The 12,786-nt window shown below is 38.7% G+C and overlaps 1 protein-coding gene across 1 annotated transcript in view; it reads left to right on the top strand.

Annotated features, from left to right (window-relative positions):
- Nucleotides 1-12,786, top strand: part of akap7 (A-kinase anchoring protein 7) — a 43,531-nt gene that overhangs the window by 3,238 nt on the left and 27,507 nt on the right. The window contains exons 6-10 of the mRNA XM_079357495.1: nucleotides 80-216; nucleotides 1,398-1,558; nucleotides 5,289-5,401; nucleotides 6,332-6,378; nucleotides 7,034-7,134. Coding sequence (XP_079213621.1) covers nucleotides 80-216; nucleotides 1,398-1,558; nucleotides 5,289-5,401; nucleotides 6,332-6,378; nucleotides 7,034-7,134 — 559 coding nt within the window. The remainder of the gene's footprint in view (nucleotides 1-79; nucleotides 217-1,397; nucleotides 1,559-5,288; nucleotides 5,402-6,331; nucleotides 6,379-7,033; nucleotides 7,135-12,786) is intronic.

Here is a 12,786-nt window from a genome sequence, read left to right on the forward strand (position 1 = left end):
TGGAAAATGAGAAGCGTTGGTGGAACGATAGTTAGCAGTCACAGAACATTTTCTAATGTAATTCATTTCCCAATAACAGATCAGTTCCACAGTTCTGGAGGTCCAGGAGGCGGTGCTTAAGCAGGAGCTCAGACTGGCCAAAGCCATGATACCCATCCCAACTCTCCACATCACTCTGTTAGTCACTCATCTCGCCAATCAGGAGCAAGTAGACCTGTGAGTAGATGCTCTGCAGGCGTCACTAACATTTCAACCTGAAAAAAAACACAAAAAAAACATCATTTATTTTTACAGCCATGTGACAGGAGCTATACATAAAACACAAAAAGAACATTTGACATCGTTAATATGTCAAACAGCCAATTAGACCGCAAAGGCTGAGCTACTGCAAAACAAAACATTCAAATACTTCCCGCGTCTGTACATATGGAATTGATTACAAAAGACATACGACTATTTATTGCAATATTGATTTGTAACCCCCTTGCTGAACATCCATCTTGTGACTTTGACATGTACGTTATATCTCTGCAGTGACAGAACTGTCCGATCTGTGATTTAAAGACAGAATACACTGAACTCTCTCTGTTGTCCTGATTTCTCCAGGTTTCACACAGACTAAAGCTACAGCTAAAGAACTCATGTTCATTTAAATAGAGTAGTTCTCATCTCAGTCTACTTTCAAACATCACAATGTGATGTGGTGCTGCACACTCTCGCCACTTTAGCTCCGCCTGATAACTGAACAAGGTCCTTCTTTTGTTTTGTTGCTGTTGTGAAGTTACTGAAGTGACTGCGTTAAGACATGGAAGCAGAGTTCTGCAGTGACTTATTACACATGGTGTCACTTTAGATGCTGCTTCTGTCTTATCTCTTCCTCTCAGCATTTCCAGGAAGGAGTCCGTCACTATCCATTTCTGTCGTTTGTGTTTTTCAAACTGAGCCACATCAGAGAATTTAATTTTTTTAAATGCAGAAAAGGCCCAATGAAGTGCCCAACATTTCCACCCAAAAATAGTTTTTTAAATTGTTCTTTTTAACTAAACCAAAAGTAAATACCTGGTTAACTTAATAATAATTTAATTAAACAAAATCTTAGTGAAACATCATCTCAAATATTGGGGAAAAGCATTGTCCTGTGTTGAATAGATGGTTAAAAACTGCATTCCAATGTTGAGATTCAAACATTTCATAAGGACCAGCTCATGAATGTGTTAGCCATGTTATGTGACGATGCTTAATCTACATAAAGCAGAAGATTGTGTCATTAGTAATCACTTGATTCTCTTGTTATGTAATATGAGAGGGAGGAAGAGAGAGGATTAGGTCTTGAATTTGTGTGTGTGTGTGTTTGTGTGTGTGTGTTGTGGTAAATTCATCTGTACATTTGCTATTAGGGCAGGATCCGTGCTGGCTCAAGCTAAGCCCTCATTGGCTGAGCTGTTGAGAGGGCGGGATCTAGTGCTGCCCTTCTCGGGGATCAGTCATTTCAGGAAGGAGGTGGTGTTTGTCAGTCTGGCCCCCGGACAGCACAGACACACTCTGGACAGTGTGGCAGGTCAGTGATGGAGCTTTCTCAATCTCTTTGTGCTGGTTACCTCTGTCCTACATCAACAGTTCTGTTTTTTTATTAAGCATGAAATATAAAGTCCAGCTTTGCTCATCATGCATATGTGTGTCGCATGCTGTAGTGTCCACGCTTCTTTAGAGGATGTGAACATGACGCTGTTTCTCATCCCTGTGGAGGTATGTTTGAACCTGGTGGAGCCTTGCAGCGACTAAGAGGACTTAAAAGTCTTTCACATGTTAAAGTGACTGTGAGAGGATACAGATGAATTAGCTTTATGATGTTGGTGGGCTGTTTGTGGATTAGCTAACTTTACAAAGCCACTCTCCAATATTCAAAGTTTGCAGGAGGTCTCGGCCAGAGTTTTGCCCTGGACTGAACTGGGGAACAATTTCAACAATGCAGTCTTTAAAATCAAGTTAAAAGAAAAGTTGCATTGGCTGTAAAACTCACTGAAAGCTGTTAATGAAGCCGAGTATTAGTGATGTGTTGACCCAGTGTAAGGACCCTGCTGCAGGACCTAGCACTACACGTAGGTGTGTGGTATGTAAATCTGGTTTTCAATGATTTTAAAAACCACTAAAAACAGTGTCAAACATCTGCAGGTAAATGGAATCACTTTCAAATCCTCTTTAAAGCTTAAAGCGCTACTGTGTGTGACTTATTCCTTCTATTGTTTTTGATGTCTGAAAATTGTGTGTGCATTGGGGACCAAATTAACAACTATTTTGACAGTTGCCTCCATAATATTTCTAGCACAGGTCCTTTAATTTTTCATGGTAGTTCTGGAAGAATCATGTTCTTCTGATTGTTAACCGAACAGGAGAAGATACTTACAGACTTTTGTGGTGTGCTTTTTTGTCAGACGAAATACTAAAAAAAAAAAAAAAAATAAGAAAAGGAGGAAAATAGTCGTCTGATAAATTAATAATGTTCCTTAAAAACCAGTGTGAACAAGCCTCTTAAGGTTTTTTTTTTTTGCATATTCTCTCCTCTTTGTCCTCGTACATTTTTCATTATTCGTCCATGTAAGGGGTTTATACAAAATCATTTGCGTGTATGTTTTTTTTTTTTTTTTTTGCCGTTGGCAACAACATTAAGCCAACATTCCTAAGAGGATTCTCACCCCATTTCTCCCACAAATACACGCGCATACACTGACACGTGTGTAAAAGAGTTGAGCTCATGTGCTTAATGTGGTCTGTTTCAGAAGTGCACGGTGATCTTAGGAAGTAGACACATTCATTTGTGAGCGACTTTTCGCTAATTAATGTAAAGCAAGAATGTGACCTATCTCTGTCTCTACCCTCTGATGATCTTCATTATAATAAAACGAATATCAGTTAATTGATGTTCATTTTACAGTATTGGAGAGAAATGTTGGATTTTGCCTCCGCATGGATTTCAGAGCTGCTCAGCTCCAAGAAAATACGACATTGGGCTTATTAGTAACGGTCAAGCTGAGCATCTCAGCACTTTATAGAAATGTGAAACCAGTTATGCTGGTTGTGTTTTCTTCAACGAGGTGACGCATTGGAAATTATATCAAACACTGAATTGACGAGGAAGCAGTGATGAGCTTTTCCCACCCAATGACAGCTTGAAGACACGAAAAAGAAGGAAGGTTCTCCCCGAGAGACAAAAAACATGCAGCTTCACAATGTTTAGATCTGCATTTATCCGACTCCTTTAAAATAAGTCAAACCTCATGGATGAAAGTAAAATGGACAGACCCTAAAACATCGACACATTCAAGTAAAACCAGCGCGAACACTTAAGTGACCGAGTGTGCCGAGTGTATGACATGATCAGTCTGATTTGTAAACCTTGTGTAAACTTTCTAATGTGGGTACGAGTGAGATGAAGACACTTCCTGTCCCAGGTGAGGTCTGACTGTAGTCCAGCAAAGACCAGCAGAAACACACCAAAGCTTAGATACAGCCAGAGAACATGTAGGATCTGTTACAGAGAGGCAGCAGCTCAACATTTGCTAAACTTTTAACACCCAGGTAGGTTAGAATGTGAATGGCCTTTCATTTCTCTCCAGTATATGTGACGTGATGCCAAACAAAACGGCAAGACTTCATGTGCTTTTACTTTGTAAAAACACAGGTTTAATTTTGTTGATTGCGCAAAGTCTGGAAAGTTTGAAAATACTTCTACTTTCAGCAGCTGGTGTTTCATTTCAAAATCAAAAACTCTTCAACATTTTAAATAACATTTAAAAAAAACCTGTCATCATATGTATTTGTTTTTTTAGGAGTTGAGTGGCCCAGGGTGTGAAGGGCTGACACAGGTTGGATATTTTGGATTAAGGTACCCTGCAGATTGCTTGAATTGTACTCTCTTAATCTTAAAAGAACTTCTTTTTCGAGAGAGCTTAACCTACTGGATACCAGTCCCCTCCCCCTCCTAATCCCCTGTAATAAAATCAATAATAAGATTCATCGTGTCAAACTCTATGTGTAAGTGCCCGTGATTGGAAATGGCTTGTTTAATGTTTTGTACAACCATTCTAAGTTGTTTATCTTCTAAATATATCAGCCTCGGAGTATAGCAGATAAAGTTAGTGATCCATTTAAACTACACTACTCATTAAGAACAGTGAGAATGCAACGGATCACCAGTCTCACAGTTTAGATCAGATGGATGTTTTTAGTCACGGACACAAACTGAGCATCTTAACAACAAATCAAAATGCAAGTCCATGTGTCTAAATATGTCACATTCTCCCTTTTCATCCCTGTATATGCTTCACAACTAAAAAAAAAAATATATAAGCAGCTAGATAGCCTGAACGCCCGAGAGTGTTTTTAAACACTGTGATTCAAAAAGGCATCATCATTTCAACACTGGGTTTCTCCCCATCAGGGACGTCTTCTTAACACATCACATGGACATGTTTCTGTAAATAACAAGTCTGCTTCCATCCGCAAAAACTTTTTTATTAATTGTTCATATCCTGAACAGGTAGCACACACATTACTCATTGAGCATATTTGGTGCGTGTCCTCGGCTGCACCTGCAACGCCTGTCGTGTGAGTCACACAAACAACAAACAGGTAGTGTGTGTGTGTGTGTGTGTGTGTGTTTAGGCACTGTATTTTAAAGCTCTGGTGATTTAAACAGTCATCCTACAAATGAGTCATCCTTTTAAAGAGTTCGACTCCTCCATGTTTATTTATGTTGAAGACGTGAATAATGAAACGGCAACAGAAGGATATTTCACATAGATTGCGGACTGTTTCGTTTGGGGAAGCAAACTAAGGGTACGGCAGGAAGTCTGATTCTGCTGTCCTCTTGTCTGCTCCCTCCAACACTGTTATTGATTATGTACTAACCTTTCCTTCCCTGTAGAGCTCCTCTTCTAAAAATAACACTGGTTTTCCTCTAAACATCAGTGGTTGAGTTGGTGTGGTGTGTGTCTTTGTGCGTTTATGTCTGTTCTTGCAGACTGTGTGTGTGTGTAGATGACCTTGTTTGTCTGTCCTGGTAGAACTATAATGGAGTTGAAAAAGCTTTTATTTGTGAACATTCTCCCACATTTGTGTTGACACTCTTGGGGCTCTTTGTTCTGGTGCCGTTAAGGGGATCGGTAGGGGGGGTGAATTGAGAGGAAGTCGTGCTTTGTGTTTGAAACATAATCTCGACGTTCAGCGTTTGAATCCACCCCCGTGATCTCTTGTCACGTCTCTCCTTCCTGAAAATCTGTGTGCTGCAGAGTTGTTGCGGAGCCGTTTTGTGGAGCAGGGCCTACTGCAGGGAGACGGCCGTGGGTTTGAACCCCACCTCACCATTATGAAGCTGTCCAGAGCATCAAAACTACGATCACAGGTACACACACAAACAAACACACATGCACATCCTCGTTCCTGTCAGGAAACTAAAAGTGAACGACATGCTAATGAAAACCTCTTTATTAAGCCAACAAACATTTAAGTGCCAATAATCACTGAAACTACTAGTTTTTTTTCTTAACTTTTATATTTATCTTATTTCTAACCTGAGCCCTGTATTTAAATTATCAAGATATTCCAAAAATTATTTGCCATGCTTGAGGTTGTTCTGACTTTTTGTTTGAAGGGAAATACAGGGTTTCTCTGTGCGTTGTGATTCCTTCAAGCATCAGCTAATCTAAATCGTTTTACAAAAGTAAATCAGTAAAAGAAGCAAAAAGACTATTTTTGTTTTCTCGATCTGCTTTGTATTCCTCCCTCTAGTTAAGTTTCCTTTTCATTGAGTCCCAGTGAGGTTATTATTTCTTATAACACGTGACCTTTGACTTCTTTACAGCTGCAGTGCTGCTGCCCTGTCACAAGCTCCATTTTTCATCGCCTTTGCTTTCCCCTCTGTGTCTCCCAGTAGTGAGATGCTGTGGGTTTTTTTTTTGTTTTTTTTTTAATGTTCCAGCCAAAGCTGCTTGTGTTAATAACAAGACAGTTACAGGAACTCAACAATGTGTATTTATTATTACTGAAGGACAAATCAGAAAGAAATGATCTAAGATTTAGAGGGAGACAAATCAAATGGAGGGATTGCCTCTGACAGGGATAAAGATATTAATAGGAGGTAAAAGGAAGGAGGCTGGGGGGGGTCAGAAGGACAGAGACAGAGGAAGATCTTCTTATCCTTCCTGGCGTCTGCAGGACGGCATTCTTGCATTACATCACTCTTATGTGTGTGTAAAGACTAAGTGCTCATATTCTTCAAAGTTTAATAAATGTGCTCTAAACAGCAGCTCTTCCCATGTTGTGTTTCTCTCAGGGTATAAAGCGTGTAGACCCGGCTCTCTACTCCAACTACACCACCAAGTAAGTGCTTTATTTCTTTCTGATACCAGCAAATATTCTGGTAACAAACAATAAGTAGACTTAGTAGGACTAGGGCCCAACTGGTATGGGCCAACACCAATATTGATGTTGGGGACAAAAAATATATATACTGGCTGATATCTATCTTCAATCTTTTTTTATCCGTAGAGATAGATAGATAAACCCTCAAATGACGTTATCAATCACATGTGTAAAAGATAAATAATGAAGACAAGATGGTCACTCACCTGTAAACTAATTATGCACTACTGTTTGACACTCTGAAGGTTGATCATGCTTGTTGTATCCATATCTTTTATCCTTGTGTAATCCGTATAGCGCCCTCTGCTGATGACAGCCAGAAATTGAATAAATCTTGTAATATCTGTTACTAGGATAGGATATTACTTTATTGATCCCCAATGGGGAAATTCATTACTTGATATATATATTACTTGGAGAAACTATCATTACTTGATATAGTAATATCAGCCGATACTATCGGCCAGCTTGTTAATCAGTCGGGCTCTAGTTGGAACATTTCTTCGGTGCACATGGTGACTGAAATCAACCTTCACTATCTGCTGAAAGAACGTTTTCTTGTCTGTCTCAAACCTCCTCACAGTCACTTTTTCCTTTTCACTGCACCTCTCAGGTTTTTCGGAGAGCAGACAGTTGAGCGGGTGGATCTTTGTTCCATGTTGAAGAAGAAGCAACAAGATGGATATTACCACACTGAGACTTCACTACAGCTTGGTAAGCACACACACACACACACACACACACACACACACACACACACACCTACACACACCTACACACACACACACACACACACACACAAAGTGAATGTGCTTCTGAACGACATCGGCAGCACTTCAAAATGTATCAAAGGGAAATTTTGCACTTCAATAAAACATCAGCAGAAGGTTCGTACCAGAGGATGTACACTGATTTGCGCGTATGCGTAGACTCAACTTGTGCCAGGTACGCGAGGGGAAGACATCGAGAGATTGTTCACCAATTAATCAATCACTCTCTCGGATGGATAAGTAATACCATTTAAAGCCAAGTCAAACAAAGGTAGAATAGGATTGATCTGCTCTCCAGACAACCTGATTGTGGCGTTGCTTTTTTCCCTCATTAATACATCAAAATGAACTAATTTATTTATTTGTTAGACATTTAATTGGGCCTTTGTTTTGACAGCCCTAGTTTGTATGTATGGTGTTTATTCGACTATCAAGTGCAATGTTGAGCCACCAGAGGGCGCCTCGTACTCAAGTGTTTCAAGCAATGAGGTTCAATTAAGTTGTGGCTGCATATTGTGGGGGTAAGAAATTGAGGTTTTATTGTTCCTTTTAATTTTATGTCCAGAAATCATGTTGTGGGTAAAGAATCTAAAAGTTATGTCGACTTGTAACTTTGCTTGTGAAGGTTTTTTTCACGTGGCAAAGTTTGGTTTCACTATTTATCACACTGGTCGATGCACAAACGTATTTCTAAACACTTACCAGAAGAGAAAAGAAGGGGAAACTGGTCCAGTGAAACGCCACTTGAATACTCAAGAGCTAATTTCCATTTTCCACATCGCTGCCCAGTTTAGACATTACTGCTGTGCCAGTACTGGCTGAAGTAGGCTTCATTGTTGAACTGCAGCTTATTTTGACTGAGTAATAAAAGTAATAAAAAACTGAATCAGGAGTGTAACATCTTTTGATGAGACTGTTCTTACGATTGGTTTAAAACCCTGTAAATACATTTATACTGACTGTGACGTCGGAGAAACTGATGTTCAGCAATAACTCACCTAAAAACGTGGCACACACCAGATCATTATGTTTTATTCATCCAGTAGATTTTAGTAATGGGACATCTCTGTTGCTGTGGCTTGTCAGGGTGGTCTACTTTGTGTAGCTCCACATACTGTAAACTGTTTTACTCTCTGAGACCTGGGTTGAGTCCAGACAGACTGAATCATTATTGTGCTCTTTGTGTCCATCACATGGCAGTTCACCATGGTTGTAAAAGCATGTTAGAAGTGGAAAGAGATTCAGAGAATATGTGTATGTATGCATTAGATTGAGTGTCCACGTGTAAAACTGTTTAAAATCAGATCTTGAGCAGCCACTACTTGTTACACAGCAACACTCTGTGATTGTTGTTAAACAGGATTAATTGATTGCCAGTCACATTTTACCTAGTTGCAAGCGTCTGAAAAGGATACAACCATTTCTTTTTTCTAATTGGTCTATTCTAAAAAGTCTTCCCTTAAAATGCCTCACTTGAGGATTTCTGTTTTGAACTGCTGTTTTTCAAAGAGAAGTTATTAGTATTCAAACGATTACATCTGTATCAGCTGAAAGACGAACCAAAGCTTTGGTTGATAGAAATATTGGTTTTGTGATAGATAGATAGATAGATAGATAGATAGATACTTTATTGATCCCGAGGGAAATTCAAGCAAATTCAAACAAATTGATGTTATGTATTTAAAATTAGATTCCGATCAAATAATCGGCCTGACAATAGTATTAGCTGATATTAGCATGTCCAGTTGATAGCGGTATTGGCTAATTTTATGGCAGATATTCCGAGATTTATTCACCAGTCAAACAGCATTTAACTTGACTATTGTTGTGGTTCGATAGCAGTTCTCTTTCACCAGCAGAGTGTGCTATATGGATTGAGTGGTACTAGGCTGTCACCATGGTTTGTGTCTCGCTGAGCTGCCTGTTAGAGACACAGAGCATGTGTGTGTGCGTCCGTCCGTCCGTCTGAAACTGGAGACTTTTCCTTTACACTTTTTTTTTTCCTTTTTTGGTTTGTGCATTTGTGTGAATCAGGCGTATGTGTGAACATTTCTAAATTCAAGAAGAAGAAAAAACCCACTCACTTGGTGTTTGAAGAGCCTGTTTGTGCTATTTTTTTTTAGTTTGTCTTTCAGGTTTTCCATAACTGCACCTTAAGGCACATGTCTCCTGAAAGTTAGCTCCAAGGCATTAGCATGTTACTTAACTCATGAAGGATGAGCTGGGTCTTAGATGTTATATGGGACATATTGAACTCTCTGTCACAAGCACAACGACTCGTGGTGCCATACATCTCCTTTAATTAAAATCTATAGAAATCTCTACAAGCAAGGTGCCTTTCCCATCCTGAACTCAAAGATGTGAAGGCATCTTTAGCTCATGAATTGTTTGACCTAATAAATACAACACGTATTACCAACTTGATAAGACACTAGAATTACCAGTAAGGCCAGATAGACTTCATGTGACTTATTGTAGATGTCGACCTAACATGTCACCAAAACAAGTGTGTAAATATTCAAATGCATAAAGCAGACATTTGGCTGCTTAACAGTGGCTGCTTTAAAGGTAAGGAGAACAAATCTATCAATCCAGAAACCTGAGATTTAAGAAGGCTACAGGGATATATTTCAGTCAACCACACTCTTAGCAGCACTCAAGACTTTAAGTGAAATTGTTCTCTCAACAGGAAAGCAATTAGTCAGGCAGCACTCAGCTGTCTTATTACTCAGCTTAGACAAAGAAAAAAAATGACTCTTAATCTGACGATTCAGCATTTTCCTCATACAGATTGATTTCAAGAATGATTTAAACAAGTGTTCTGCTCTGTAGCATAAAGAGCAGCACACTAAGAACATATCGTGTTCTTTCCAGTCAGTGCCAATATCCAAATTACTCATACATGATTGAATATAAATGACATACATTAGGTATTGTTTTCATTATTCTGTTATAATGTGACAGTTTGTACACATGGAAGAAATTATGTCATGCCCAGTTAGGTAACAGCGTTTTAAAGTGCGTCTCCTCATATCTGTTTAAATAGCACCAAGCAAAAACTCTGCATCCTCGTTATTGGAAAATAATCTGGCAGGAATCAGTCCATCACCCCTGTTTCTCGCAGTCCCGTCTGCTTTTTTCTGGTCTTGCACAGTGGTCATCGACTGATTACGTGTGTATATGTTAATCCCATAATCCACTGTACACGGATAATCCACAGCAAAGCCCACAATATACAACCTAGTAGGGTGGGTTTGTATGTTGGAAAAGGACAGGATGCCAGAATATCTAAACAGCAACAGAATCCCCTTCTGAGAGACAGATTGGGAGCTTTTTTTTTTTGCAGGATATATTAAAGTTAGAATCCCCAAAAATTCAATGACGTTTTGGCGACGAAATGACGTCGCCCATTGGTCTGTTGATTACTGTTCGGAGTCTCAACTGCAGCAACTCTTTCTTTTGGTGGCTCAAAGTCTCAGAATAATTACTGAAGCTTTGAGAGCACAGTTTTGGGACTTTGCAACAAGCAATGACAACTACTAATTATTATGATAATTAATCACATGAAATCTTTAACTGATTTCTTTGGCCACTGGGGGGCATTCACATCAAGTTGTGAGTGCAATATTAGCATACAGTACAAACCCCTCCAGTGGTTTAAATTGAACCATTAAATGTATACAAGAAACACAAGCTCTGCAACCATTACAAGAAATGATTACAGGAAAGAAAGAACTGCTTTCCCCCTGGTTGTCAAATGTAAAAGCAGACAGTAAACTGTACTTGCTGCACAAGTATGTTCAATACTTGATTTTGATTGGTAAGTTACACATACGTCTGCTGTCACCTGATGGCAAACTGTTGTTAAAAAAAATCAAACGGTTATTATGAGTAGCAGACGGTTACTAAAGGGATGTGGCTTTACAGACTCTGGAGGACTCACTGTATTTACATCAGTCCACAGAAAGAAGTCTGGCTAATTTGATGATGAACTGATGACTGTGTGTGTAAAACTGAAGGCTATATCAGAAATCTACAAAACTGAACAAAGCACACACAATCCAAGCTTTACTAAACACGGCATGGAACAAGGCGGTGCTTAAAGATGTTAAATGGAGTAGAAAATGACGACACTGTCCAGCACGTGGTGAGGCAGAAGGCTTGATCATGTGCTTCTTTAAATAATGTAGTCCCATTGACCTGTTGTCTCTTCACATCTGTAGAAACGTTCCGTTCAATGTGAGTCATAACCACTAAGTTACCCTATTGTAAAAAAAAAAAAAAAAAAGACCATTGCTTTGGATGCAGCTTTCACTGTGGGTTCTAGCATACTATTTTATAACCAATAACATTATTTCCAAATCAATATGTTGTGTGTAATATTTGGCTTCTTAAGTACATAGTCGTGTTATAAGATGTTTTAGGAATAACTTTGATGGAGTCTCGAGGGTTAAAAAAAAAACTCTTAAAACTTAAAAAGAAAAAAAATCAGCTTTTGGCAAGTGTTGTTCTCCTTCCCTCTTGTGTTTAGACAGATGGTTGAAGATTTACTACCCCAGAACAAAACACACTGAAGTCTCCTTTAATTCTTTTTCCATGCTGTGGTACGTGATGTCAGTGTAAGCAAAAGAATGGAGCTGATTAACGATGTGTTTGTGAGATGAAAAAAAAAAAAAAAAAGAAAGGTCCATGTGGAGGAGAAAAGAGTCCACAGCTCCTTGTGGTGTTTTGAGAAAGTCAGTAACGTTTAAACTAATTTCAGTTAGTCTGCAAATATGCTACCCAGAAAGGCTATTTTGGGCTAGCAGTTAGCGAAAAGGCTAAAAAGATAAATAGAAAGAAATGGGTTGATCTTATATTATGTTTTGTTTACTTAATACACATACAAATGGTCATTTTGACATTTCCAGTTGGTTTCTAAATTTCAGATAAGACTCATTCAGAAGTCTGGTCTCCTATCATGACCTTTTCATAACCATTTTTTCACCTATAATACACTACATAAAGCACTTCTATACAGTCATTAATACATGAATGTAGAAGCCCACAGCCAATAAAGAGCATGCAAAATTGGATAGATGAGTGTGTTTCTTGTACTACTCTCTGACCTTTTGTTATTTTTCACTCACTTCTAGACTGCACTGCGGTTTCAAATTTCCCTTTGAAACAAGTCTTTGGCAGCAGTGATTTTCCAGTGGCAGCAATTAGCTAATTAGCATGTAAGTGGGCTAATTACTTCCTGGAGAAGCATTGAATCAGGAAGCAACAACATTTTAAACATCAGTACTGAGAACTGATTATTTTTTTTCAATTCCAAATGTAGTTTAAAGACTCTTAGATGTTGTTGATGGTTTGATTTGTTCAGAATAATTTCATGCTAGAGAACAGAAAATTAACTCAAATATAAACAGTTACACTGGTGCAGGTTTTTAAGAGATTTCCTGATTTGAAACGTGAGCTTTAGTGGATTGTATTGTTCGGATCTTTGTGTGTGTGATTGTATTTTATAGCAGTTCAACATTACTGCTTTTTATAGTACAAAGAAAAATGGCTGCTTCCCTGCGATGTAAGTAAATACATTCTAACTATGTCCTTT

This window comes from Symphodus melops (assembly GCF_947650265.1).
Source record: "Symphodus melops genome assembly, chromosome: 1".
In the NCBI taxonomy this organism is placed as follows: Eukaryota; Metazoa; Chordata; class Actinopteri; order Labriformes; family Labridae; genus Symphodus; species Symphodus melops.